At 42.5% G+C, this 27,963-nt stretch overlaps 2 protein-coding genes across 2 annotated transcripts; both read right to left on the reverse strand.

Moving 5' to 3' along the window:
* Nucleotides 1-662: 662 nt before the first annotated feature.
* vwa2 (von Willebrand factor A domain containing 2) lies at nucleotides 663-12,054 on the reverse strand. The gene is made up of 13 exons (XM_069665009.1): nucleotides 12,003-12,054; nucleotides 7,684-7,758; nucleotides 7,041-7,174; nucleotides 6,855-6,964; nucleotides 4,707-4,904; nucleotides 4,481-4,614; nucleotides 4,224-4,353; nucleotides 3,142-3,197; nucleotides 2,916-3,023; nucleotides 2,248-2,826; nucleotides 1,565-2,116; nucleotides 1,337-1,459; nucleotides 663-1,201 (listed from the first exon to the last, which is right to left on the reverse strand). Exons 1-13 carry the CDS (start codon nucleotides 12,052-12,054, stop codon nucleotides 1,071-1,073), a joined length of 2,382 nt encoding a protein of 793 aa, XP_069521110.1. The 3' UTR covers nucleotides 663-1,070.
* A 4,957-nt stretch (nucleotides 12,055-17,011) lies between these two features.
* tdrd1 (tudor domain containing 1) lies at nucleotides 17,012-27,137 on the reverse strand. The gene is made up of 25 exons (XM_069663898.1): nucleotides 26,981-27,137; nucleotides 26,762-26,799; nucleotides 26,597-26,657; nucleotides 26,098-26,212; nucleotides 25,917-25,983; nucleotides 25,712-25,792; nucleotides 25,430-25,609; nucleotides 25,192-25,335; nucleotides 24,769-24,934; nucleotides 24,599-24,682; nucleotides 23,779-23,955; nucleotides 23,593-23,700; nucleotides 23,317-23,487; nucleotides 22,743-23,003; nucleotides 22,408-22,539; nucleotides 22,207-22,314; nucleotides 21,182-21,349; nucleotides 20,735-21,079; nucleotides 20,543-20,659; nucleotides 20,318-20,446; nucleotides 18,746-18,913; nucleotides 18,261-18,659; nucleotides 17,929-17,994; nucleotides 17,222-17,265; nucleotides 17,012-17,083 (listed from the first exon to the last, which is right to left on the reverse strand). Exons 1-25 carry the CDS (start codon nucleotides 27,135-27,137, stop codon nucleotides 17,012-17,014), a joined length of 3,558 nt encoding a protein of 1,185 aa, XP_069519999.1.
* Between the last annotated feature and the right edge of the window lie 826 nt (nucleotides 27,138-27,963).

Consider the following 27,963-nt stretch of genomic DNA (forward strand, 5'->3'; position numbering starts at 1 on the left):
AAAGTTTTAAAAAAAAAAAAAGTTCGTATATTCAAGTAATATTCAATAAAGTTTGCGAGAAAAAAAAGTTCGTATATTGAAGTAGTATTCAATAAAGTTTGCGGAGAAAAAAAACTTAATGTAAACAAAGCAAGCATGGACGGTGACAGGAACCGCAAATACGTTTATCTGTAGATGACACAATGTATATGTTATTTACTCCCTTCTGACTTTTGATAGCTATATAAACACTGTAATGTAAGACGCAAAATTATATGCTCGAGGTCGGCTTTTTTCAAATTTAATGGCGCATCTTGTTTCCAGGCAACGGATGACGTGTAGTGTGCCCCATTTCTGATTTTTATGCAGTTCTCAAACCCCACATGGACACGCCTGACGTTATTTAAGTCAGTGAGGGTTCAGAGCTTGGGCTTCAGGGTGGAGATAGGGCCTTTGAGTCCAGACATATTTAAAAAATTATGTATTTTGGAATTCCGCCCTTTTGCCATCTCCCCAAAAGTGATATTAAGAAAGTACATGATAATTCAGAAAATAAGCCCAAAATAATTTTTTACTTTATATAATGCAATACATATATACATACAGTATATACATATATTTATAACATATTTTTGTTCATAAGTAAGAACAATCTTATTAGCATGAAAAAATGTGTACACCTGTCTATTGTCTATTGTTAAAAAAAAACCCTCATGCTAAAGAGAAAAATAGACACTTGGTTTAAAGCACTTTTTGTTGTGGTTGAAGTGAGGAATAAAATTTGCTTTTATAATAAAAAAAACAATAAAATCATGACACAGATATACACTGTAATATAATATAAAAGTTTACATCTTACAAGAGAACCATGTTGAGGCATTTGCACGACAGTGATGGCTGATGAATTCAACAACAGGAAATAAATGGACCCTGCAATAAGTTTGAAGGCACTTTTCAGATGTGAGTTCAAGTTTAAATACTGTAACCATCGTTTTCCCTTTACTCCATCCTTTACCCGCAGCAATCCATGTTTTTTTAAATGTCCAGTGAAGACCTTTATATGTATACTATTTGTTTTTCTGTCTGGTGTATCAGGCAGCGTGTCTCCTGCGGTGCAGTTTGTATTGATGGAGGAGCTCCTGGTGGCTCTTCTTCTGTCGGCTCTTCTTCCTCAGACCAGCCGGCCTCGGACGATCTCCTCTGGATGAAGGCCTGCTGCTTCCTGAAGACAAACCGCAGAAAAATTCTGTATAATGCAACTGTTGCTACTTCTTTTCTTAGACTATTATTGGAAAGATTGAGTAACACTATGACAGAAACATTCAGAATACTCAAAAACAAAGGGATAGCTACTGACTTGTTTCACAGTGTGGTCCTTCGTAACCTTGGCACTGACAGCGGAAGCTCCCACCAGTCAGGATGCAAGTCCCATCATTCATACAGGGGTTGGGCTTGCACAGGTTTACCGGCTTCTTCACCTCTGATTGAAAGACCACAAAACAGCCAATTAGCACAATATAAAGTCAATAAATACATAAAGAATCCATGTCCTTGAGAGGTTTTCGATATTTCCCTGCATTCTCACCTGAACACAACATCTGCACCAGCACATCCTCAAAGTACTTCAGATCCTCGTATGACGGCACAGAGATCATGTGCTCCTCTGATCCAGCGATCTGCAGCAGCCTCTCTTTCTGCATGTCTCCGATACCGACCACAAACAGCGAGACTCCGTTGTCTCTGATCTTCTGAGCCGGAACCACAGCATCATCCCCGCCCGACCCGTCCGTCACCACCACCATGGCCTTGTTGACTCCGGGGCGGGCGCCTTTAGCCACCGTCAGGACGTTTGAGTGGATGTGGAGCAGAGCTGTGCCCGTTGAAGCCACCCCACCCGTGTAGTTTGCGTCGACCGCAGCCTTGAGGATGGCGGAGCCGCTGTCGTGGGTGTCCAGGTTGAAGATGGTGGTTGCTCTTCGACTGTAAGTAACGAGCGCCACCTGAGCAACGTCGCGGTTGATGTCGAACTGGACGGTGAGGCTGCGCACAAAGTCGCGCAGGGTGGCGAAGTTGTCACGGCCAACGCCGGCGGAGGCATCCAGAGCAAAGACAAGGTCTACTGCTTGGCCCAGACAACCTGAACAACAAAAAATACAGTATGAGGAAGGAAATCGTAATCAACAAGTATTTTTTAGACTTAAACGAGTGACACTGAATGTAAACCAAAGGCCCCTTCAAAATAAAAGAGCTCAGCTGGTGAGTCAGTACCTTGTGTATCCACACTGCAGATCTTCGCCTTCAGTTCGGGGATCTTGGCGCTGAACTCAGGAGACGAGTAGGTGATCGTCCTCTGAGGATTTCCTGTGATATTATTGAGCTGTCCCTTTAAGAAGTCCGGCCCCATCCCGACCAGGAAGATCTCTCTGTCTCTGGCGTATTTCGAAGGCTCCACCACTTCGTCAGCGGCAGGAGTGGCAGTGATTAGCACCACCACGCGGGGCAGGTCGTCCGTGACATCAGCGAACACCGGCGCGCTCACAAAGCCATGACGTGTGACGTAGCGGAGCGCCTCGCCCGTCAGGGTCTCGCCCCCAATTGGCTTAAGTGCATCCACAGCCTTCAGCAGCCCCTTCAGGTTGCCTTTAAACTTCCCCACCTGCGCCTCGACTTTGGTTTCTCCACCGAACACGGCGAGGCCGACTTTGCTGGGGCTGTCAGACCCAATCACGGTCTGCAGGAAGCGCTTTAAGAAGGTCTTTAAGCGGAGGAAGCCTTCCAGGGTGAGCGTGGCAGAGCCCTCCACCAGGAAGAGAAGGTCAACGGAGCAGTCGAGGGATAATGCAGGAGCTGAGGACAGACGCAGGGGGAAGTTTAAAGAGATCTTATATCATGATATAATGTATTATTTTCACAGTAAGTATGAAGAGTGCACGGACCACAGTGTGGGTCTCCTCCATAGCCAGGGGGACACACGCATCGGTAATCCTCTGGGCCTTCTGATACACACGTTCCACCATTGAGGCAGGGCTGAGAGTCACACGGATCTACAGTCCAGTGAAGAGAGAAAGAAGGGCAGGAAATAAACAGACTAACTAAATGTACACTAACAAGCACACGCACACATCATCCTGATTGAGAAATATAGAGAAGAAGAGATTTTACCTGGACAGATTGTCCGATGACAGACTGTCTGGTGTCTCCTGTACACCTTGTTGTACCTGCAACACACAAAAAAGGACTTATTTTGTCTGAAAATGTATCAAAAATTTGTTTACATCATTTATAATTATATTTACTTATTTTGTAAGTATGTACCAGCTGCATCCTAGTTTGTGCTGTTTCTAAAAGTCTTAAGCTCATGTGACAAAATTGCTTTGCCGTGTGAAAGATCAAACGAGTTGTTCATTCTGTGGACACGTGACTCTCGCCTTTCGGCCACTTGAGGTTAAAGTTATAATCTGAAAGATCTCAGTTTCGTTCTCTTTGGCGACACCTATGGTGATAAACGGTAATGCGGGAGCACACTTCCCAGATATCCAGACAGTGTTGCATGTGTTACGTCCACGTTTGGCTCCGGTTGTAACTCTTGATTTTCCTCGCTGACGCTCGCTTTCCTTTTTACACTGTTTTCCTTCATCTGAGCGTCCAATTTGTTTCTTTTTCTTTGGATTTTCACTTATTGTTGAAGTTGTATCTGTAGTCATCGATCTTTTCTTTGTTTGTTCAGCCGTAGCAGATTACTGTTTACTCGCAACACTTTGCAGAGAGCGGAAAAGCAGCCGCTTAGACCGCCTACCCTCTCTGGCAGACCAACAACTGCTGGATGATGGAAAACACAAATGTAAAGGCTTTCATCAGTGAGCCATAGGCTCAATCACCATTGTGTTACCTCGGCGATAGATAGTGACTTAACAGACATTTATTTAAATGAAAATCTTCGAGATTATTACTTTAAATTGCAATGTGCTGTGATATAAACTTTGTCGAAACCCATATCAGTTTGCTATGGGAGTATCTGACAGCCTAACCATGTTTGTTTTCATTTACGCCCCCAAACCGTCGTGGGTCCAAATCTAACATGTTTTCAATCTCTGGTCAAGTTTCCAAAGTAACCAAATATTTCTTTACAGCAGCTTTTGTATTGTACAAGTCTATAGAAAGGGGAAGTTGTAGATATTAAAATTAAGTCTTTGGGTTTCTTTTAATTGACTGTATCTTTCAAGTCATGCTTCATGTACACTCGCCTGTAGTGTGGACAGAGAGCCGTGTACGGGGAGTAACCTTTGGCACCTTTCCAACACATGAAATTCCCCTGCAGCTCTTTAACCGTCTCCAGTGTCTTTCTCTCACAAGGAAACAACTCCACATGACAGCCTGCGGTACAGGACAGGGGGGTTAGATGAAACATTTCCTAATTTTCACACACAAAAGAAAGTACCTAACTCAAGTGTACAGTAAATTATTTCTTATCAGTGATGCCCTGTGAATACAAACTGGATACCTGCAGGTGTGGCGTTGCAGACGGAGAAGGTGGACAGCGTGGTATACAGGCCGTTCACAGCGTCGTAGAAATGCTCGGCGAAGAAGACGTGGCTCTCCATCGGCTCGCTGGCCATAGCGTGAAGCTCCTCCCACCTGAAGACAAAAACAGTGAGCTTTTGATTAAGAGAATGCAAAGAAAGAAGGAGTGTAATGTGTTGTTATTATTTTCTAACCATCAGACGTACCTGGGGTAGCGGAGGCCCACAGCAAACAGGACCACGCCTGTCTCTTTGAGCTGAGCAGCCGCCTGCACTGCGTTACCCTGAGACTTTCCATCTGATAGGAGGATGGCTATCTGCGCCGCAGTGGAGGAGTTTCGGCCGCCTGGGAAACCTTTCCTCAGTATGTACTTCAGAGCCAGGCTGGTCTGGGTGCTGCCTCCCCTGAGAGTTCAGTTTTTTGTTAGAATAATACTGAATGATTAGAGAATATGTGCTACAGAAGCCAGCAGACTTTAAACTCTGCTGCAAATCACTGCCAAAGTGAACCAAGTTCTTTGACTGTAAGTGGAATAGTCTAAATGTTGGCAAGGTTTAATCACCCAAGGGCTTAAGAAACCCAATTTAAACCCCATTAAATGTTTTCAAAGCAACATAAATGTCAGTCAGAGCAGGAGCCTCTTTAAATCTTTCCCTTTGGGCACAAAAGAAACACATTCACGCTGCATCATGATTGTTAGGAAAAAGGACTTGGAGTGCTGAAACTACAAGACAATACAGCCAACACTAAATAATCTTTTTAAGGTTTTGACTCTCTTTTCAAGATAGCTGTCAAGCTGCTTTGTTTTTATTGTGAGAAAATGTGAAGACAATGCAAGTGTTACAGGGCATGACGCATACAAAACACTGTGTTTGACGAGAAAAAGTGATCCGACACTATCAAAGCAGCAAACAAAAATACAAACAAACAGACAGAGGGAGGAGGAGGAAGAAGAAGCAGAAGAAGTTGAAGTACGAGTATGAGTACAAGTAGAAGTACAAGAAGCAGAAAAGGTAGAAGAAGTAGTAGAAGTAGAAGAAGTAAAATTACTGTCCATTCACACCGAACGCGACTAAATGCAAATCTGTGGCGAGATTCCATACAAAGCCAATGCAATGACGAGTTGGCGCAAATTCACATCGGGCGGCGCAAATGGCGCAACTCGAATGATTGCGACGCAAATTTGCTTGAGTTAAAAAAAATTTACTTCCACGGTGAATTCGCGTCACCTGGTATAGCGAAAGCCTATCAACATTGAGATTCTCCTGACGCCGTTGGTAACCATGGAGATAAGCCCCGCTTCCTCTCCTCCATTCCGAAAGCGAAGGGCGAATATTCGGCTGTTATTTAAACGAATTTTGCGAGGCGAATATTTGCTTAACGTTCATTGTGAACACACAGTTAGAAGTAGAAGAAGTAGAAGATGAAGTAGGAGTAGTAGCAGTTGCTGACCGGAGCTACACTGCCGATGATATGGGGGTGTAGTAGAGGGAGGGGCTGGCCGGTACTAACAGAAGACCTCCAGCCGTTAGGATGAGGCCTGCCAAGTGCAGGACCCAGCCAATATAGAGTGTGTACCAGTGGTTGTGGGACCACCAGACCCAGGGGAGGGAGTCGCCCTCTCACAGAGCACACAGATTTGACGATGCCTTTCCTCCAGCCCCTCTCTCCTGAACATAAGGTTCTAGTGTTTGTCCTACACAATTTCTTTCTATTTATGTTTAACAATACATCTTTAATGCAACATATTAAATATATATATGGGAGTTATATGTATTCCTTTTATTAATATTCTAGGTCATTTGATTGTTCAGAAGAAAAGCAGTGTAGGATAAGGATAAAATAATGTTTTGAAGGTGTAAAACGGTGCCTTAATAATGTACAAATAAACTTACTCTAACTTAACATGAGTAGATATTTCAAAGTAAAAGTCGGGCCAAAACACCACACACACACACACACACACACACACACTCGGACAGATCACCTTCCTCTTCCTGCGCTCGTGCACTGATCCAATATCCAGTGACCACCTGCGTTGCTCCTTTCTAATCTGAAACTAATTTGTTTTCCTTTCAGCGAGCATTTGTGTTACCTCGCCTCTGAGAGTGTGTACATGTGTGGGTTTTGCTGTCAACATACTTAATCCCGTCCAGATCATGTAACATGTGGGACATATAAAGAAACCTTTGTCATTGTAATTAACTTCCTGTTTTGACATGTTGGACAACTCATTCAATCTGAGTCGTGCACCTACCTACAAAGCAATGAGAAGTCTTAAAGTGAAGGTTTATCACTATTGCTGACCTGTTTGTGTTTACAGTAGATACATTAATAAAGTAATAATTTCCCACCTGTAAGAAACCTTCTTCATGTGCTTCTTCAGCTCTTGCTTAGTCGTGTGAGCGTCCAGCGCGAACTCAAGCCGAGGAATCGAACCAAACTGGATCAGGCCGACTCGCACCTGCGCGACAGTAGAACGACATGAATAATGATGGAGGTAAGAGAAAGAGGCGGAGAAGGACAGACTGAAAACAAACCTTATCTGGTGCGATGTCTAGCGCCTGACAGAGTTTGATGGCGTAGTGTTTGGACCGCTCGAAGCTGCCCTTCCCCACGCTGTACGAACCGTCCATGAGGAAGAGGATGTCCATGGCTGCTGAGCACTGCATCACTTCCCATGGTAACACACACACACACACACACAAAGATAAACAAAGTAGATTGGTAATTAAATGGGCTGTTGCAGATAATATCTTGATATAAAGAGAATAAAAAGCTTAGCATGCCAGAGCCCAATTTTCTTTTCCATGCTGCACAGCCACAAAACCATCACCAAGCAACGGCTCCGTCTCTCTGTCTCTGATGCATGTTTGTACTCGCTGGTGGCGTAAATAATCAGCAGTGTTGCTGTCATGTTTGAATGTGCAGCTGATCGTGAAAAGGCCTTTAGAGGCGGGAGGAGCGTACCGTCTGTCTGTCTGTCTGTCTGTGAGGGAAAGTCACCTTTAAAGACTTTCCTTTGTGGCACAGATATGAGGCTAATGCGACCACCCACAACATTTCTTTTAAAACATCGTACTTTAAAGTGTTTTCTTAGATCATGTGACAGCTAAGATAACTTCATTTAACTTAGCTGTACATTATTCATTATTGCGCACTTGGCGTGACGAAGGCACTCACTTTCTCCTGCTGAGTTGATCTTCAGGATGTTTTCATGGCTGGTTTGGATCTCCTGCACCGAGATGCCCTGCTGAACTAGGAAGGAGAAATAACAAAGACATCACTCAAACGTCAACACCTCCTGTATGCTTACAATATCATGTGCATGCACGGGCCAATGTGTGACATTCAGATACAGTTGTCATGTGCACAACAAAACCCTAGACTGTGTGCACAGGTGAGGCTTTATGAAAGAATAACCTTAAAGGGGGGGTATTATGCTAATTTCAGGCTTCATATTTCACTCTGTGATACCTGTGGACTAGCTTAGCATAAGTTACAGTTTAAAGTACTCATCATGTTGGTGCTCTGCACAGGCCCTCATACAGCTTCCACCTGAAACAACTCAGTCAGCTCTGTCCCTTTAAGAAACCCCGTCCCTACAAGCCTGCTTCCTTCTGATTGGCCGGCTCTCCAAAGCCGCTGCACTTTGTGACGTCACAAAGTGCAACGTGTCGAAAAAAGCCTGGGGATTACTCCAACATACTTTTACCTACAGATTTGAAACTTCACCCACGTTTAGTCTGGACATCCAACATTGTAACTTTATCTTAACATGTGAAACAGCATAATACCTCCTCTTTAAAGGAACATAAGTGTGTCCAGGCTGCTGGCTATATGTACGCTAGTAAAACATGTTAAAACAGTGCTCTAAACATGGAATTCAGGACCCCAACAAGTTAAATCTGAGGGGTTTAAAGATGATTAATAAGAGCAAAAGACTACTTTATTTTCATGTCCCTTTATTTTCCTTATTGTAGCATTCTGAGCTGCATTTCTTGTATAAAAGGTTCTAAAGTTTCCACACAAATAAAGTGTATTATTATCATTAATAAATGGGAAGCTGTCCCTGAAAGCAGTACAGTTCACCGACTCCCCCTTGACCCGTTCTGCGAGGGATAATGAAGTATTCACAGCTAATGTGAGTGGACAAGTGAAGAACGCCCTTGTTTCGCTCCATTCACTGAAAGGACGTCCCTCTATTCAGACACACGTACAGCCCGGAGAGGAGCGAGGGGACACGTGACTTCCTGTTCAGAAACCCATGTGAACATGGCCTGGTTGGTGTCCTTGCTCACCTCGGCAAGTCACAGAGGCATTTGTCCAGCACAGAGACGCAGCGTCTGAGTGATTTAATAGACATGAACATCTCTACATAGGACTGATTCTGCTCCCTGAATAGCGCAGGCCTTTCTTCAAATAGAACAGAGAGAGTAACAGCTTGTCCCCGTCAACGCTGTTGTAATGCTTCAGGCTGCCCGCCTCACGTTGATTAAGTGCCTTCTGATTACCTTAAATAAGCGGTATGTCTTGTGACTTCTGCAGGTGTCGAAAGATATGGTTTCCTTGCACAAAAGTTAAGTGGAAAAAAGGGCAATGTCTGCAATGGAGAATTTAATCCTTGTAGCTGCATATGCAAATATTCTGCCATGCACATGAGGGATGAGAGACAAAAGCACCCTGCTGATACATGTTAAGATGTCAGTAGCCCCTCAAACACTGGAGGTAGCAACAGAGGTAGCAACAGAGGCGTAACAGCGGCCGAACGGCGCCATGTGTTTTTCTGTGAAGCACACGCTATTTGTTTAAATCTCGCGCACGTGAAAGCTGTTTAATGCTTGGTGCGGTGTAAAATGACAAAGGCTGCATAAAGGTCAAACCTCGTTACGGCCCTGTTGCGGAGTGACAGTGTAAAAAGGTCTAGTGACTAACCACTGAGCTAACCCGACGGCCCAGCACGAACATTTTAAAAGAAGTTATCATATTGCAGTGCATGTTAAAAAAAAGCTGTAAAACCCCCTGGGTGGTTTCTCCACTCCCCATAAACACCTTCAAAAACATCCAGACAGGATTCTTGGTGTCTCTTGGAGCTATAAATTAGCAGCAAGGTGCAAGTAACTTCTTCATTGATAATATTTTAATTGCAAAACTAAATCACTGTTTTTAGAATTTAGTTACAACTCTTACCAAAAGATGTGGTGAGACAAAGTGTAACACCCAACAAGACAATCATTGTTAAAGAAAGTAACAGCTGCACAAGAGGCCTCGGCCCCCACTTTTTTCCTCAGTCCTGACCCTTTCATCTGCCCCCAATTCCAACGTCAGTCCAGCCCCAAAAAGTCCTCCTGACAGTGAAAGTTTCGGCTCTTGGCAAACTGCTCTCTCATGGTCAGCGGGGCCCCACAGCTCTGAACAAAAAGTTTGTCTGTTCTGTCCAGGGCCTCAAGCAAAATGACTCTGTATCTTTAATGTCTGCAAATTAAAATGAAAGAGGCTATGCCCAATTGGCATTAACCCACCATAATCTGGTGAGTACTAAAGTGGGATTGAGTCCTCTCTATCTGGGAATTCTAATTTGACAAGCTGGATTACTTCTGTAACATGCTGTGTTGTCAGCACAGCAGGAAAAGGGGGGGGCGTCTTAGGTGAAACAGTCTGGTTTGCTCAAGTTCAAAGTCTTAACATGGCCACTAATAAATACTTGAGATGGTGCTCAAGCTGTCATTTTTGAAAACAACTCAAAGATTATATTGCCCAACGAGCCCCTCCTCCTCCCTCAGGCAAATTCCACTGCTCTCAGGTCCGACAGAACATCGCTAACGCTATAAAAGTGATGCAAAATTTGACTTGCCTGGAAACAAGTGGTATTTTAAGCTCAGTGGGCAGGAAAACACTCTAAGGAGACAATAATGGGAGTTCTTTGGAGACTTAAAGCAGTTCATGTTCATCAAAATAAGGTAGTGGTCATGGAAATGCAAGCTAGCCAGTTGCCCCTGTTTCAAGTGTTTGTACTATATTAGCCATCTAGCTATAGCATCCTATTGAAGGTACTAATATAAAAGCGTTACAAAATCTTCTCAACATACTCCAGACAAAAGAGCTCAGGATATTTTAAGTTGTTGGAAAGTGGATTTTGTTACCTTGTGATAGAGCCTCCAGTCTTTGCTAGGCTCAGCTAACTAGCTGCTAGCTGTAATCTTAGCAACATAGTTACTGAACAGGCTTGGGAGAGACATCTGTTGTCTTATCTAATTCCCAGAATAAAGCAAGCAAGTTTATTTGTCAAAGTTTTAACTATTGTTTTTAATATGATAAAGCTTACAAACAATTCAGTCACTTAGTTTTAGAGGTGCTTGAGGGTGGATTTTGTTTCCCTTTGACAGCCAGGCGAGCTAACTTCCACTGTTCTCCAGTCTTTGCAGGCTAAGCTAACTGGCTGCTTGTTATTTTAGCACCATATTTACTATACAAGTTACATCAATAAACTTCTTGTGAAAAAAACATGCAAATTTCTCAAAGTTCGAACAATAGTTATAGAAAAGTTAAGTAACTGACTTTTAGAGGTGGTGGTTGGATTTTTTTTTATCCTTCAGACTAACTCAGGCTAGTTTTTGCCAATGTTTTCCAGTCTTTGCTAGGCAAAGCTAACTGGCTGCTGGCTGTAACCTTAGCATATTTACTGTACAAACATGAGAGTTACATCAATAAACTTCTTATTTAGCTCCCTGTGTAAAAGTGAACAAGCTTATTTCACTAAATTTGAACAATTTTAGCTATAAGAAGTTTTAGAAATTGAGTTTTAAAGGTGATGGTTAGATTTTGTGTCCTTGAAACAGACCAAGGCTAGCTATTTCCACTGTGTTTCAGTCTTTGCCAGGCTAAGCTAACTGCTGCAGTCTGTGACCTAGCATCATATTTACTGTACAGACTTTAGAGGGACATCAATCATCTCATCTAATTCCAGGAAGAGTTTATTTGTCAAAGAATTTCTTTTAACAACTTTTAAAAAAGATAAAGAACATTTAGGTTACTGAATTTGGGATGTTTTGTTTCCTTATGACAGAGTTAGGCTAGCTGTTTCCACCATTGTTGACTCTTTGCTAGGCTAGGCTTAGCTAACTGGCTGCTGCCTTACCATCATATTTAAAGTATCATGCAAGATCTTTGCATCTAACTCCTGACAGACAAAAAAATGTACATTTCCCGGAAAAACTCTATTTTTAAAAGTAACTATTTGCTCAGTGGGTGGGTGAGACCACATGGCAAGGCTGTAACAATACACAAAAACAGTTCAAAGCTAAGTAAATGATTGTGTGCTGTGATATTTTGTATATTTGCAGCATTCTACACATTATTTTGAAGTAAGCAAACATAAGTAGGGGTATAGGGACATTAAAAACATTCCACAACAGTAATTAGAACAGTCCTTGATCCAAAGTGTCCAAATACCAGAGACGTACACACTGAATGCAAAACAGTAATAAAATCAGGCAACCGACCTTGAAGAAGCAGCAGCGTTAAGAGGAGGGTAAGATGGATATGAGGGTGCATGTCGGGACACCTGGAATGATACAAAAATGCACACATTTACAAATGAAAGAACCAAATACAGCAGCATTCATGTTACTAAGCTTATGACCGCTTAAAATGAAGCAATATACTGCTTGTTATACTCATTATCAGGAGTTGGTGTGGACATGAAAGTTAGCAATCATTAACAATCATGTAGAAGCCAGTACATACTTTTTGGTTTCTCACTTTAGATGCTTGATTTTCTCTGATATCAATAGGAAGACTTCTGATGAAGTTTAGATAAACGCCCTTTACATGTTGTCAAAACTAAGTGTAGGTCAAGCCCTGACCTTTTAAAGACACGTCAATGAAGAGATACTTCAGGTTGACAGCGCTAAAACGATGTTGGTGCTTGAGGAACTGACTCTGCTTAAGTCTGGTTAGAGTTCCCAATTTAGAATAATTTGGCTCTGATTATTAAACTACAACAACCAAATTAAGGTAGACATGTCTCAGTTTGTTCTTATTTTTACACATTTATACACAATACACAAGGTCGCACACAAAAGGGCCCCCCACCAAATCCTTCCCCACTGGTGCGTACCAAAACACACTTAACCATACAAAAGGTACACCCACAGATACTTCACATACTTGACACCAGCATGTGCACCATTCTGCATTCTGTCTGGGTTAGAAAGATAAGCAAAATCAAGATAGTGTGGCAGACCACCTGTATGCGATGATGGCTGTTTTAAGTATTAGAGTATATCCTGTACTGTGTCTACAGTGGGTTGCCAATGTGAATGCTTCTCATTGCATTGTGGATCAACTGACCAAAACATAGGTTAGAGATGCATGATTAGAGGTAAATCTGAGATTTCAATATTGTCCAATACACAATGATATGATGTGTGGATATCTGCTATTACTGTACAGTTTGCTGTGTCCATCTGCTGTTCTGCCTGTTTTACATGGTAAATTTGTTCGTATCATCCTCTCTTCTAAATCTTAATAATTCCAAATAGCAAAAAATACTTTTCAACAAAAGTCCTTTTATCTTCTATCTTTTAGCCCTCATGATAACTAACCTTACAATCGCTGCTGTCGATGTACTTTTCAGGAATAGAAAAAAAACCCTGTGTAAATACTTAAACACTGCATTGTCACAGTTGGTATTGTGCCTGTCTTTTAAGTCAGTTACCTGTGTGTGTAATTATACCGACAGACGTAAAGGGTGACCATTAGCATTGATTTATGAAAAAATATCTAAAATGATGAAATATGGAGACGCAAGGTTTCTGCCCGACAACAGCGCAATGCACCTCACTGTTGCCATCAATTATCGGAGGTTAGCTGACGGCTAGCTTGGGCTTCATCTGATTGGCAATGCAGTTTGCATAGCTAATGTATTGCAGGCTCAATCTAATAGGTTGAATGTTTGCATGCTAAGTGACATTTGTTCATTAAATGGGGTTTTATCATCGCAACTCAGGTAGTATTATGTGATTAATTCTTTGCTTATTTTCATATCGCTATGACAATGAAATGCTATTAATTTTGCAGCCCATAAAAAAAGTTTATTTTCCACCACAATCTAAGCCTTAATCTGTGTTTAGTTATTCTTTATTTATTATACTGTTCGCAGAAGAAAATAACACCTAACAGTACAAAAATTGTGGCTTCAAAAGTGAAAAAAAATTGAACATGGAGACAAAAACTACTCAAACTAAAACAACTATTACAAGCTCCACAAAAATAGGCCTCATTTCAGAGCTGTCATAATAAATTCCAGAAATGTAGGTGCACCTGATGAATAATGCAACTTCATGTTAATTGAACAGTTAGTGTTACAAGGATTTAATCAAGGATTAGCAACCCCACCTGCCTCATTCTCTTTATTCACTGCCGACTTCAAGTTGAGGGGCTGCTGATAAGGTTTGATTAACTCTGGCTGCTGATAAGCTTGGCCATGATATCCTGAGTGTGTGTGTGTGTGTATTCCTGAAACAGAGATAGAATTGTGTGCAGGACGGAGCCTCTCTTTAAGAGGAGTCTGTGTGTCTGCGATACAGATCTGCAGAGCTGACATGCAGCGACTCTGCGAGCAGCCGCGGGGCAGATAAACATCACCAGGAGCTATTGATGCTCTGTTTGCGCGCTCGCCGGTACGTTGTGAGGAGAAGGGATTTCATTACTGCCGTGGAGGGCGGTGAATGTGCGCCCTGAACACACACTCATGCTTGTAGGAGGAAGCAGTCATGCATGCCTACGTATAAAACACACCTGTCTTCAAATTGGCTCCCTCTTCACAAGCATTCTTGTGGATCTGTTCACCCCTCATCTTTCGTTTTTCCTCACTTTCCCCCTGTCAGCAAACACCTCTCTGCTCCATCTCTTCCCAGCTAAACTAAAGGAACCCTATAATCAAGGTCTTATGTGCTTATCAAGCTTAAAATGTGTCACAAAAAATCTATATCAGCATTGATGTTAATGCTGAAGCAGGGTATTTTTCAGAAGTGAGACCACAGTGATTTCTAAAATACTTTCCATGAAGGGATAAAATATTTATAAAAACGCAATCTGGGACATTCCACCACCTTTAAAAGGCCATGGATTTGCTGCGTGTTTGGAATTGGTTTTAAAGCTGGAAAATGCCTCCACTCTGTGGTCTATAATTACAAACGATTGCTACTTTTTGGACCAACTTGGAGGTGTGTCACTTTGACAAACGTGCAGGCTGAGTCACCTGAAATAGCCACTTTTAAAACAACTGAAGAACAAATGTGTTTTTCCACAATGTGACAACTGTCTGATTAAAAGCTACAAGTACATGATTGCCAATGGCTTGGTATGCATTTCATCATGGGAATGCTTTGCACAAACAAGCTGGTAAAACCACACACAGAGGATGAAAAGCCCCAGCAATAGACAACGTTTCACACAAGGAAACAGAACTGAACACACAATCCAATGTGATAAAACTTAAATTAAAAGCCTTGAATTGAAGACATAGACATGCTTTTACATGCTTTTGTAGCCTGTTATCTTCAAACATCTGGTCATTTAAATGTGTCAGGGGTCGAGGCAGGTTTAAATGGGGTTAGAGGTCATGACCCTGACATGCAACATTAGCTCAGCTTTACTCAAGAAGTCAAACAGATTGATGCGTTTAAGCCTAAATAAGTACTAAAATGTAAGTTGGAGCTCAAGAGATGCTTTTAGAGGCGATGCTGTTGGTCTAGTTACCTGCAGTTGTCCTAATTTAAATGTCAGGCTTGTCTCATGTAATAACTTTACTTAACCGCCAGTCATATATCATAGTAGTAAAAATTCAAATAAATGATTTTAAATTTATTTATTATGCACGACTTCCAAGAAAGTTAAAACATTACTTTACAAGTCTATGATAATCAGTCGACGCACTGCTACTTAGCAAAACCGTACTGCAAGATTTCTATGCGATTTAATAGATGCCGGTTTCAGCTCTCATATTGGGTTAATATGCCAAAATAAAAGCCCAGTCCACCCAAAACAATGACAAAGTTCCGCCCTGTAGTAAATTATATTCGCTCCAGTTTTTCCTCTATGACAGACAAAAACAGTTTCACTCACCATTCGCTGTTCCGTGTTTACAATCACAGAAGTTATTCTCAGACAGCGTCCCTCACCGCTTTGTTTCCGCACTGAGGCTGATCCGCTCTGCTCCGGACAGGAGGAGAGCAGCGACCCCACCTCCTCGCCATGCCCACCTCTGATGTACCTGCAACGGTACCGTCTAATTTGTCCTCCCCCCATCCCGAACAGGACATATGAGAAGGCAGATTGTAAACGGTTTCCATTGGTACTACTTTTTTAAATCTCACACTGTAAAAGGTGTGGTGTCATAAGGTAATATTTAGACACAGACATACCTTCTGTATGTTCAGTTTTCAGTTCTTTCACTATGCATTGCAGAACTGTTAGTTTCGACTTAGTCATTTCATTGGACAAGAGGCTTTCCATGAGTGCTGATATACACTATAACAGCACTGGGACTTTAAACTATATGTATCACTCAGCTCCAGTCGTTTTGAATGCCCTTAATTAACAGCTCTTGTTTAGATTCATTAATCATACATGCATCAAAGCAACTCTCTACAGACTCTTATTTTACTTCATAAATGCATGATGAACGGAAATATAAAGATAAATGTACATAAAGTGACAAGAGCGCAGGAAAGTGTTAATGTGTTGCTTGGTAACCACTCGGCTAATCATGCTGTGGAACTAATACAAACAAATAATAATTTATTACTTTTACTACTTAACACCGTTTAATGGCTTAATATCAAAATGTAGCTATACTTTTATTTAAGGGCGCATACTTCCCTCTGCAGTAAAGATCCATATTATCGTGACTGGATGAATAAATAAATTGTAAAGTAATAAAACTGTTTTTAACCTGGCTTTCAACAGAGCAAATTTCAAAACCCCTCACCCTCCAGGAACATCATAAAATCAAATCACTGGATCGAGTTTATTTTTGTCACAGAATCTTTATGTAAAATCTGAAACATTTCAAACATAAATCAGCCAGGCTGAACATCCCACCTGAACAGGTGATTAGGACTGAACAGAGGAACAGATGGCAACACAGCATGCTACAGCACACTTAAAAGGAAAGTTACACACACTTGGATAATTCAGGGCAAACATTTTTTCTTTTCTGCCAACAAACACAATAAGTGCATTCAGTATTTATCCCTCCAGAAATATTAAAAGTAAAAACGACTGAAATTTAACCACAGGTTAAAAACATAAAAGCCCGGAATCAGTGACATAAATAAAAGGTTAAATTAAAAGCTGGTTTAAAGGGGCAAAAATAACATTACAAGCTGTGTGGCTGCTGCTTGACATGAAGAGTTAAATGTTTTAAAGAAAGTCCGGAACAAACAAAATCCTTAAATTCAACAAGTTGGGGAACAAGACTTTGAAGTCATGAACGTGGTGGATCTTATTTATTCTGTTCCACGAACTTCTCGATGAGTGAAAACTGCAGCTGCAGCAGCTGTTCCAGGTGGTCAATCTGTGAACGGTAACACAACAAACAACACTTCACCAGGTTCTGCTTATTGTCAATGATATACAAAAATTACATTTCAATGCATGTGCAAGGTTTAAGATCAACTCGTAGCTTAACAATCTGATGCTTTCATGCTCTGACCTTAGTCTTCAGACTCAGACAGCAGCAGCCAGAGGTCTGAGGAGCTGAGATTTAAACACAAAGTGAATTCAGTCAAACTGAGGCCATGTCTACACGCACACAGGTATTTTTCAAAGGTTTTGTTCACACACAAACATCGATTTAGGTCACATTGAAAACGAATCTTCTGTAAAACTCCGGCCACGCTTTTAGAAACTCTGTTTCCACGGAGACGTGTAGATGGGGTATACAGCGTTTTTGGCTCGTGACGTCAGGCTGTGCGCCGTTATCTCCTTTGTGAGGCGTTGCAAATGAGGCCACATTCCCTGCAAAATGACGGACGTAACAAAAACAGTGATGCTTCGAACCTCACTAACAGGACTTTTTGTGCAGTTACTCATCCACTGCATTGAGGAACAGAGGCGTCGGGATGCACTAGAGTTTTAATCGGCCGCGATTTTCTTTTCTTCTTTGCATGACAGGGTCATATCGCCGCCTGTTGGTGTGGCATTCTCTTGACAGCGTTTCTGTTGTGTTTTTGTGTTTTGCGCTTGGACAGGGATTTTTTTTATAACCGTGCTTGTGTGAACTGGGTTTTTTCTTTAAACGAAGGAGGTAAAAAAATACTCGTGTATGTGTATACATGGCCTATGTGTAGTAAAACGAAGCCTGTGTGACAAGTTGGTAAGTCGGGCACAGATCATGTCCTTGTTTTAAAGCATACATACCATCAGTTTGTGTGTCAGTTTGGCCTGGAGGCTCCATTTGTCCGATTATCCTCTGAACTGGATCTTCTGAAAAACAAAACATCTTTCTAACTTCTGCTTGACTTAAGCACTTACAATCCCTCATAAGCCTACCTGGAATACCTTCATATATAAGCTGATCAGTCGATCAGTTAAAATGATGAGCTCGTCTTTCCATATATTTGCATTATAATTAAAAACTTCGAGCAAAGCCACATGAAGCTACTATAAATTGTCACAATATCAAAAAATATGGTGTTTTTATTTGTAAATATATGATAAAGCAAAGACTGTGAAATTGCAACTTGACCAACCATTGAGTGAAACCGCAGGAGTTGTTTTCTTCCACTGGTTTGTGCAGGGTGTCGGCTCTGGGGTCATGGTTAGCCCAGTGCTAGCTGTTGTATTTTCAGGTATGGACTTGGGCTGGGGGCAGTCAGGCACAGCTGCAATGCTGGCTGTAGATGTGCTGCTGTCAGTCTGGTCAGCCTTCTGGGTGCTGCATTGGTTAGGATTATTCTTAGCCTGGGCCTGTAGTGCATCCAGCATCATGGGGGTGAGATTGCCCCCGCCTCTCTCAGTGGGCAGAGTGAGAGAGAGCACGTTAGCCGAGCCGTCGAAGGACAGGACGGTGGCGAGGACGCCGTTCAACACCAGGCTTTGAAACGCCTGCTGCGTTTCCTCCGGCCACTCTGCAGGGAAGTGTTCTTTACCTAAAAACAGGAGAGAGGAAGTGGTTTCATTACAAAAAAATACATTTATTTCAACTTTCAGAGATCAGAAATGATTATTCCTTTACCAGTGAGGGTGCAGCGGGTGATCTGGAAGGGGAGCTGCAGCAGGTGCGAGGTGATGGGCAAGATGCGTGAGAATGGCACTTTCTCAGTGTTGCCGTAATCCGCATAGATGACACTCGTCTCATTCTCTCCAACTTTCAGTGCGACTGCACGATACCAGTTGTTGTCTGCTGAAAAAATAAGTCAAACCATAAATATAAGCTTTGTCAGAACCAACAGATGTGATATACGGCAAAGAAGACTCTACTGAGACAGCTACGCTTTAATATTGAAGAGCCTCCACCAGCTACGACCCTGCAGAGAGCACTGAAAACTCTATTAAATCAGACCCTGTTGTTAGCTGTGGAATGTATGCCAGGCTATAGTCTCGTACTTGCATACTGTGTTTAAAGAAGAGCCGCTCCTGCGCTCGGCTGCTCACACGCTGTGTAATTATTTCTACAAGCAGACGCCAAATTACCAGCTTAGGTCTGCAGGGCAACAACTGCAGGTGGGGTCTCCAGCACAGTCAGAGGGCAACCATAAAGACTGCGTAAGAGATTGAGAGGAGATAACTCATAGCAGCAGATTGTGCGTGTAATGTGTGTGTGGAATAGCTCCATGATGGATCAGAAGGTCTGTCCTTGTAGAGCCTCCTGCCCTTAATCATTAAACGGTGAATGGGAATGAGCGAGGGGGTTTTCCCTGCTGGCAGTATTCATTAACCTCTGGGTGCTACTTCCTTATAAACCATGATATGACGTGAAAACTAGAGTCCACCTAGTGGACGTCAGTCGTTTTTTGTGACAAAATTTCTCCAACAGAATACCATATTAAAGAGCGGCTACAGTCATGTTTTAAGACATTAAATGCTCTGCTTGAAATAATAAACTTTCTGATATGTTTGTCTGCAAAATACGTTTAATTACCTTGTAATAATCCTCCCAAGACATCTCCTCCTTCTACCTCATCAAATATTCCCCAATCTGCATAGTCCCCGCCCTCTATGCACATTTCCAACCGCCCGCTCATCACGAAAACAAAACACGTCTCTGCCATCGTTTCGAGTGAATATTTGTTTTGTTGTTCTTTGCCTTTTGTCTTTTTTAGTTATGTTTTAATTGTTTAACACTTGAAAATAATGTCTACAAATTTTATACACAGCTGATAAAGTAATGGTACTGTGAAAACTAAATAAAAACAGTGTTAAAAACTGCATTTGAAGTTGTATTCATGTTGTTTCTGACATGTTATCTTTAGTAAAAACTTAATATCAGATTAGGCTGTGAAAAACCTTGTGAACTCAGACACACACTTACATAGTCATTCACATATTATTTACCTGACACCTAGTGGCTTAAAGGGGTCATGACAACGATTACAAGCAAACCAAACCAGGCTTGTTCACTTGCTTAATTCTTTTTTACAGCAGCTCTGTTATCGGTTGTCACTGTCTTGTTAGCAGGCATGTTCAAACTACCTGCCTCCTCATCAGCTGATGTGATAGACCGCAGATTAACATTTTTTCCTCTACATTTACCTTTTTATGAAGTACAAACAACATGCATTCATGAAACAAGGAGAGGGTTCCTCACCAGAGAACTGGGCGCAGCAGGCGGCCCCGGGAGCAGGTCTGCTCAGCACAGCAGAGGACGAAGAGGCCTGGTTGTTGCTGCAGTATACAGCCAGCTCCATCATCACCTCCTGAAGCTTCTGCTGGTCCACTGCATGAAAAACACACAGTATTTACAACAGGAAGGAGTGTGAAACTTTCAACATTTGTCTTCTTATGACAGAGGAGGACAGTAGAGTGTTCTGACCTTGGCTGGGGCCGAGCAGGTAGAAGAGCGAGGGACTGATGATGGCTGCGAAGTAAGGCTGGAAGGTCTCGTTGAGAGGCAGCTCCACTGTCTTCCAGTCAAGTGGGAAAGAAGGAGCTGAAACAAGAGACGCAAATTCAATCAAGCTCCTCATGTCATCAAACCGTTCACCTTTAGGACGCTCCAGCTGACCTTCCTGCAGCGCCGTAGTCTGTCCTTCAGTCGGTGCGTCTCTGGCTGCTGTCTGGCTGGAGGGTTGAGCATGTATTTGACTGTTCTCCTTCTCCTCTATTTTCTCTTGGTGTTTGGCTGATGCGTCCGTGGCTGCATGCGTCTCTTTGGGAAGCGCTCCAGGAGCTTTGGCCAGTTGCTCGGAAATTAGGGCGGCTGCCACGTTCTGCCCTCTGCTCTGCAGCTCCACGCCGTAGCCTTGCTCAGTGACAGAAAGGACGCGTGCTGAGAGCTGCTCGCTGTCCACCAGAGTCTGGAACCACAGGAGAGCCTCACTGCTCCACTCGGATCCCAGCGGCTCCACACCTGAAACCAAACATTTACTTTGTAATAAACTAAAAATGTTTGTTCCCTCTCTCTTCATTTGGAGAAAACATTTACACACACACACACACACACACACTTTACCTGAGAGCCAGCAGTGAATTGCCTGGAAAGGTATCGTGAGAAGCCGGGGTGTAATGGATCGAAGTTGGTCCTTTTCCACTTTCATGCTGTAACCGTAGTCCACAAGGTTTACAGACACCTTGTCTTCACACAGCTCGTTTACCAAAGCCCGATACCACGCTCTGTCACCTGAGGAGTTAAGAACACCTCATGAACAACTGAATCGTAGAACAAAAACAAGAATAAAATACTTTCCTGAATGTCATTTGATCAAGGAAGCAAGTACAGAGTGCCTTGTACTTAACTTGCAGAGGAAATTTAAAGTTGCAACATTTTATTAAAACAATGAAGTCAAGATAGCACTGATAATACCAAACATTAAGTAATCAATCACAACCAATGACTGTATATAAAGATGGACGACGCGTCTCCATCTGCTCTCATTGTACGAAATTGATGCCAAAACAGCCCCCGTGATAGGTGCTGTCATCTTGCGATGGTGACGTCATTTGGAGATAGAGATAGAGCAGTAGAGATCGGCAGGTGGCGCTAACGAAAACTCACTCTTAAAATACTGAAAAAAACAGCAAAGATCCCGCACGTCGGTGTATTTAACAGCTGAACAGCTTCTTGTGTTGGTCTGAGGTTAACATTCACAGATATGAGACTTTCAATGACTGTAGTGATTGTTTTCGTTACGTCTCCTCTCGCCGATCCTCCTCTACTCTGATCGGCTGCAGGAGCCGGATTTGACAACAGAGCTGTCAATCATCCTTTTTACACCATCAAATAACTAATTAAAACTATAACTAACTAAAATAACAGAAACCATGTTTGAGAAAACTTTATTTGACGTGTATTTTGATTTTATAGTTTGACTCATGTCCCATCTGTTAACATGGAGGAGGCGGGCTTTATGAGCTATACTGCAGCCAGTCAGCAGGGGGCGATAGAGATGTCTTGGCTTCACTTTTAGGGAGCTGTCAATCGTCCATCTTTTTATACAGTCTATGATCACAACCAGGAAGTTCAGTGTATAGTCTCACCAGCGAACATGGCACAACAGGGCTCTCCTACTTCGGGCACAAAAGTTGAGGCAGTCGCCTCACAGTATTGTTTCAGCTCAGCCCCGAGCTCTAACAGCCGCTGATGGTCTGACAATCACAGACAAACACACAATACATGAGACAAAGTGTTCAAGTGGCACTCATACCATCATCAAGCTGAATTTTCTGAATGAACAATACCTGTAGGATTGTTGATGTAGCAGTAAAAGTCTCCAGGGTTCTCCACAAGACAGGCTAACAGCGCCACTGTCTGGCCGTCACAGGGAAGCTCAGTACGAGACCACTTCAGAGGCTGACTGGCTGGGGGAGGCACTGATGAGCAGTTAAATTCAGATATTTTAGCAGTGGTTAAAAACAGCTGCATTAATACCAGTGTGCTTATTGTAATGAGTGTTGAGGGATTATCAATACGGGAGCTAATTTGACACAAAGACAGAATCAAGTGACACTGTAGTCATACAAGACAATAGCCTAATATTTATATAGAAAATGTCTTGGAGAAAATGTCATCTCACCCTGTGGCTCCTCAGCCGCACTTGCAGTTTGCTCAGCCTGCTGGTCACTGCCGTTGATAATAGGAGCGGGTGCAGCGAACCCAGCAGAGCTCAGCAGCTCCGCCACATTAGCCTGAGGATCACTGGCCTCATCAATCATGGCCACTAAAGCTTTGCCCTCATGCGCTCCCTGGATCTCAACGCGCAGTATTCTGTTTGACACCCTCCTCTGCAGTGCCAAAAGGCAGTCCTTTGACCAGCTCTCTCCAACGGGCTGCACCCCTGGAAAGGAGCCCAGAGACGAGATACATGTTGCAGAAAGATATTAGGACTTACAGTACATTGCAATTTAAAATAAAGGTATTTTGCACAAATCCTACAGTCATTAGGATATAGTTTAAACAGTTTCATGGGCACTGGGGATGAATTTTCTCCTTAAAAAGAATGTATAGGTTCAGGTCAAGTGTGTGTCACACTACAGAATAATGGAAAAAATATAATAGTCTTTAGATTGGTCTCCACAGCTAGTGTTAACACACAGTACATAATGCATAAAGCTAACCATTTAGAATGAGCTCCACAGAGGATACACTACCTGCTAGTCCACACGGCATAGCCTGCATGGGCAGGGCCAGCAGTGAAGAGCTGATTGGCCGCAGGTGGCCTAAATCCACCTCCTCAGAGTTTCCAAAATCAAGATAGCCAACACAGACGTGTTCCTCTGATGAATACGCCAGAACTTTAGCCCTGTACCACTGCTTGTCCTCTGGAGGAAATGACAGACATCAGAAATAAGGTTCACCAGCGACAACTAGGACCTTGGTAACTAGTACATTAGTAAAAATTATCTTTATGTATGTATGTATCGTACCTGAGAACTGGGCGCAGCAAACTGTGCCGGGGGCGGGTCTGAAGTTTTGTCGGGCTGGGATCTGGCTGCACTCTTCCCTCAGCTGCAACTGCAATTGCTGGATCACTCCTGCAAACCAAAGCTCCCGAGTTATAACACACGTCCAAGTCCACACGTTTAAGTTTGCGCGGGACAAATGCTGCTCACCTGCGTTGTCCACCTTCTGTACGATTATTTCATTGGGCGACTGGATGTGAGTGACCACAACGGAGAAGGAGTCGCCCACTGCCTGTGTCAGTGGCTCGGGCGGCTGAGCCCAGATGTTGTCGTCCTTGCCGTTTGAGCGTCTTTTGAAGTTTTCCAAGGATGCACTCACCATGGCGTCTGTGAAAAAAGTTTCTGGTATGGAGTAAAACTTGCAACACTGACTTGGAGCACAAATGTGGAGCTTAAACCTCAACATATTAAGTATAAGATCCCTTTCCCACCGAAACTAGCGCATTGACAAGGGTGTTTCAGACCCAGGAAGACCCGCTAATAAGCGCCGTTTGTCTCTTTTCCCATTGCCAGCGGAGTATAGTCCTGTCGGTCTCTTTTCTGCTGCGTCACCGTCTGACGTCACAAACGCGCTGGAGACAGGGTTAGTAAACAGTGAAGATGTTACGGTGGTTATGGCTTTATTGTATCTATTACTCATTCAGTCTGTTTATCAAACTCGGCGCCGACAAATTTGGAAAAATGTTCAAGTGCTGCTTGGATGGAGACGGGCGGAATTTGTAGCCGAGATGACAAGAAGTCGCAGAAGTTACCGATGGAGCATAGCATCGCGCCGAAAGGGGGTGGAGATTAGCGTGTCGACCGAGGTTATGTGTTCCCATCGATGCCGATCAGAGCCGAGGCGATAATTACCCGGGTCCACTGCAGAGTCTATGACCCCGGTCTGAATGCCGATTGTAGCCTTTCCCATTAAGCAAAAAAGCCGAGTGTTAGTGGGTTTTTTGACCAGTGGGAAAGCGGCTTTACTTACTTATTTCTTGCTCAGTTGGTGCTATATTTACTGTTTCCTCTGCTGCGTAACCATGCTCAAGGAGGAAGGTGCTCAACTGCTTTCCTTTAAGACACACAGAGACATTATTTCCTAACGAGTTTGAACTTATACAAATCTGTTTTTCACAAATAGCACTGTGTATAACTCACCTGTGGAAAGTAGGACATCGACAGCATGGACGCGACCATTCTCTAGTGTTTCCACCAACTTCACCGTCACAGTCTTGCCGGCCAACAGCTGTCTCACTGCAATACAGCACTCGCCCGGCCAGCTGTCACTCGCTGACATCACTCCGGCAACACGGCACTCCATCGCCTGGAAGTGAAAGATGCAAGTGTTAGCGTCAACATTCTCATCGCCACAGTGGATGTTAGAAATATTCTATATTTTATCAATAAATAATTTTGAATAATATCCCCCTTCCCAATTAAAAATATTGTGTGTAGATCCATTAATTACAAGACCAATAAAATCAATTTAATTTGCAGTTGTAAAACAGCAACATATAGAAAAGGTCAAGTGGGATGAACAAATATTACTGCTGTATTTTCATGTTGTTAAAATGCTCTTACACATGGGCAAAAGGGCTGGATATTAGTAGCCAGGGCCTTGATCCTCTCCACAGGAACATCCTCTTCATTGCCAAAATCAATGTAAAGGACGTTAGCCTTCTTCTGGTCAGCAGCCAAACTCTGGACCAGGCCTCGGTACCAGTTCTACACACAGAAAATGGAGACACACAAGAGGCATATTCGATGACCGAGCCAATGTGCTTTTATGTCTTTATGCATTATAGCTTCCTCTGCTCACCAGGTCACTGGAGAACCGCACCGCGCAAACCTCCCCAACACAGGGCGTGTATGTCGTCACTGAGGGGCAGCTGTACGTTTTCTGAAGCTCCGTGCTGATGCTTTGCAGAGCTTCGAGCAGCTCAGGGCTTTGGGCGAGGAGGAAAAACCTTCCAGGGCTGTAGAACTCTACTACAGACGCCTAAAACCATCGACAATTGCAGGAAAGACACATTAGGATTTAGTATTTTATCACATTGGCTGGATTAGTCTTTAGAGATGAAGGAAACTTGGTTTATAGTACCTGGATTTCTGTTCCCTTATTGATTTTAATCATGTGCAAGTCCTTCAAGTAGACCCTCTGGAGACTGGGAGTCTCACCATGCTTCAATAAAATGGGTTAAAGATAGATAACAAAACACAGATCACAAATCTTCATATATGTTTTAAAAGATAATGAAAATATAAGTCTTGAATTTTAACTTGAATTCAAAAAGATCTCCAATTACCGTAGACTCAAGCAGGCCAACTCCGTCTCCCTTCACTGGCAAAGCTGCGGTTTCCTTTGGTTTCTCCCTTTAGATTAGAATATAAGATTGCACATTATGTATCACAAACTAGCTTTTTGTTAGAATTTTTAAAAAAAAGTAATAGTAAAGCACAGCTGCGAGGTAGTGGTACTCAGCTTACTTTACAGGTTCTGGATCAATGGGCTTGCACATGTGTCTGTGAGCATTCCAGTCTTCTGTCTGGCACGTCACAGAGCAGTAAGGCATCTTCTTGCAGCGTTTGCACCAAACATTTCCTGTCAAGGGAATGCTAGTTCATCAGAAACTTCTAACTGCACTGAATTGAAAAACAAAGCAACAAGAGTCACTTTTTTTTAATTACGATTCAAATGAAAAAAAGTAGTTCAAAAAGTGATTTTATAAAATACAACATTTCATATATCTCATGATTTTTGGAGAATGTCATGCTCCAAACAGTATCTCAGAAATCACAAAAAAACACTAAAACTAAAAACATGAATGTGGTTGCAAGCTTTTTTAAAAGGAGGTGTCACTGCTCATAAATACAATTAATGCAAATGTTCCAGAAAGTTCTCATAATGAGCTTTTTCCCCACAAGGCTGCAGCAACTTCACATACCCCTTAATAGAAAGATGTGGCATTAATGACGACAATATTACCTTGCTGACCACAGTAGCTGCAGTAGTATATAGTCAGTGAGGGTGGCATGGATCCTAACAGCTATGCAGGAAAACAGATGGACAATGTCACTGAGAAAAGACTTTCATTTTAACAAAACACATTGAGATGATCAATGATGAAAAACTGCAAAGTGTATAACATACTGCAGGTGTATTCTTGCTAACTGGTGTAGATAAAACACCTGCAAAAAGAAAAATGAATGAATCTGGGGGAATATCAGGTATCGCATATGGTAGATGTTTAATAATAAACACATTTAATGTTCGCAGTGTAATTTACGGTTATTTAAATGAGAAATGTCGCTAGTAACTTCGATACATGCAACTCTAGCTAGATGTCAAATTATGGTGGCATTCATTTACCGTCTCCAATTGCGCCTGATGCCAGGCGCACAGGTGTTGCATTGGGCGTGCTGAATCTTGGAGGAGTCGCTATGGTGGGCAGAGCCATGGGGCTCGACGATGGTTTCCTCAAGGGCAGGTTAGGTCGAACCATGTTTGGAGAAAATGAGCGGTGCATGGCGGCAGCTGTCAATGGTGGTTAAAACAGAGTTTGAAACGACATGAAGTGAGCTTGAAGGCGCCGAAGATTTCCGCTAACACTTACATAAGTACCGCGTGCTTAGCTAGCTAATGGACGGTGAACGAGCTAGCTAAGACGATGTACACCGTACAGTGATGAACAAGTTAGCTAGCTTACTAGGTTAGCTCCTAGCAAGCTAATACAAACAACTAAACGAAACTTATAACAATATGCTAAAATAACCTAATTCTACAACATATTACTATATTTGAAACACAAATAAATAGAAAAATCTGTTCTCAATGGTTCAACATTGCACAGACAACACTTTACCTTGCTGCACGTGCTTGTGATGAAGAAACAGTGTTGCACATGCGCAATAGGCTCAGTTGCGCAATCAGAATCGGGGTTTATTGTCAAGTAGGTTTTCACATACAAGGAATTTGTTTTGGTGTTTTGGTGCAGAACAATTAACACAGAACTAGAATAAAAATAAGTAAAAGACTTAAAATTGGCAATAAGAATAAAAAAAACCCAATACATATAGTACCAAAATTTGTACAACAGGTGTAATTACAAGCTTACAGTAAAAAATTAAATATAGTGCAGTGTACAGACAATATAAAAGTCTAATGTGCGTTAATGTAACGCACAGAGTCTGATTTAGAGTCTTAACATTTGTGACATGTTAAATGACTGAGGGGCTGGATTAGAGTACATGTCAAGTGGCGGGGTGGGGTCGGGGCCTTGTTGACGAGACTGGCAACAGAGGGGAAGAAACTGTTCCTGTGTTGTGAGGTTTTGGTCCTGATGGACCACAGCC

This window comes from Semicossyphus pulcher, unplaced genomic scaffold (assembly GCF_022749685.1).
Source record: "Semicossyphus pulcher isolate SPU_LCO1_2020_fin unplaced genomic scaffold, fSemPul1.0.p SCAF_16, whole genome shotgun sequence".
Classification (NCBI taxonomy): domain Eukaryota; kingdom Metazoa; phylum Chordata; class Actinopteri; order Labriformes; family Labridae; genus Semicossyphus; species Semicossyphus pulcher.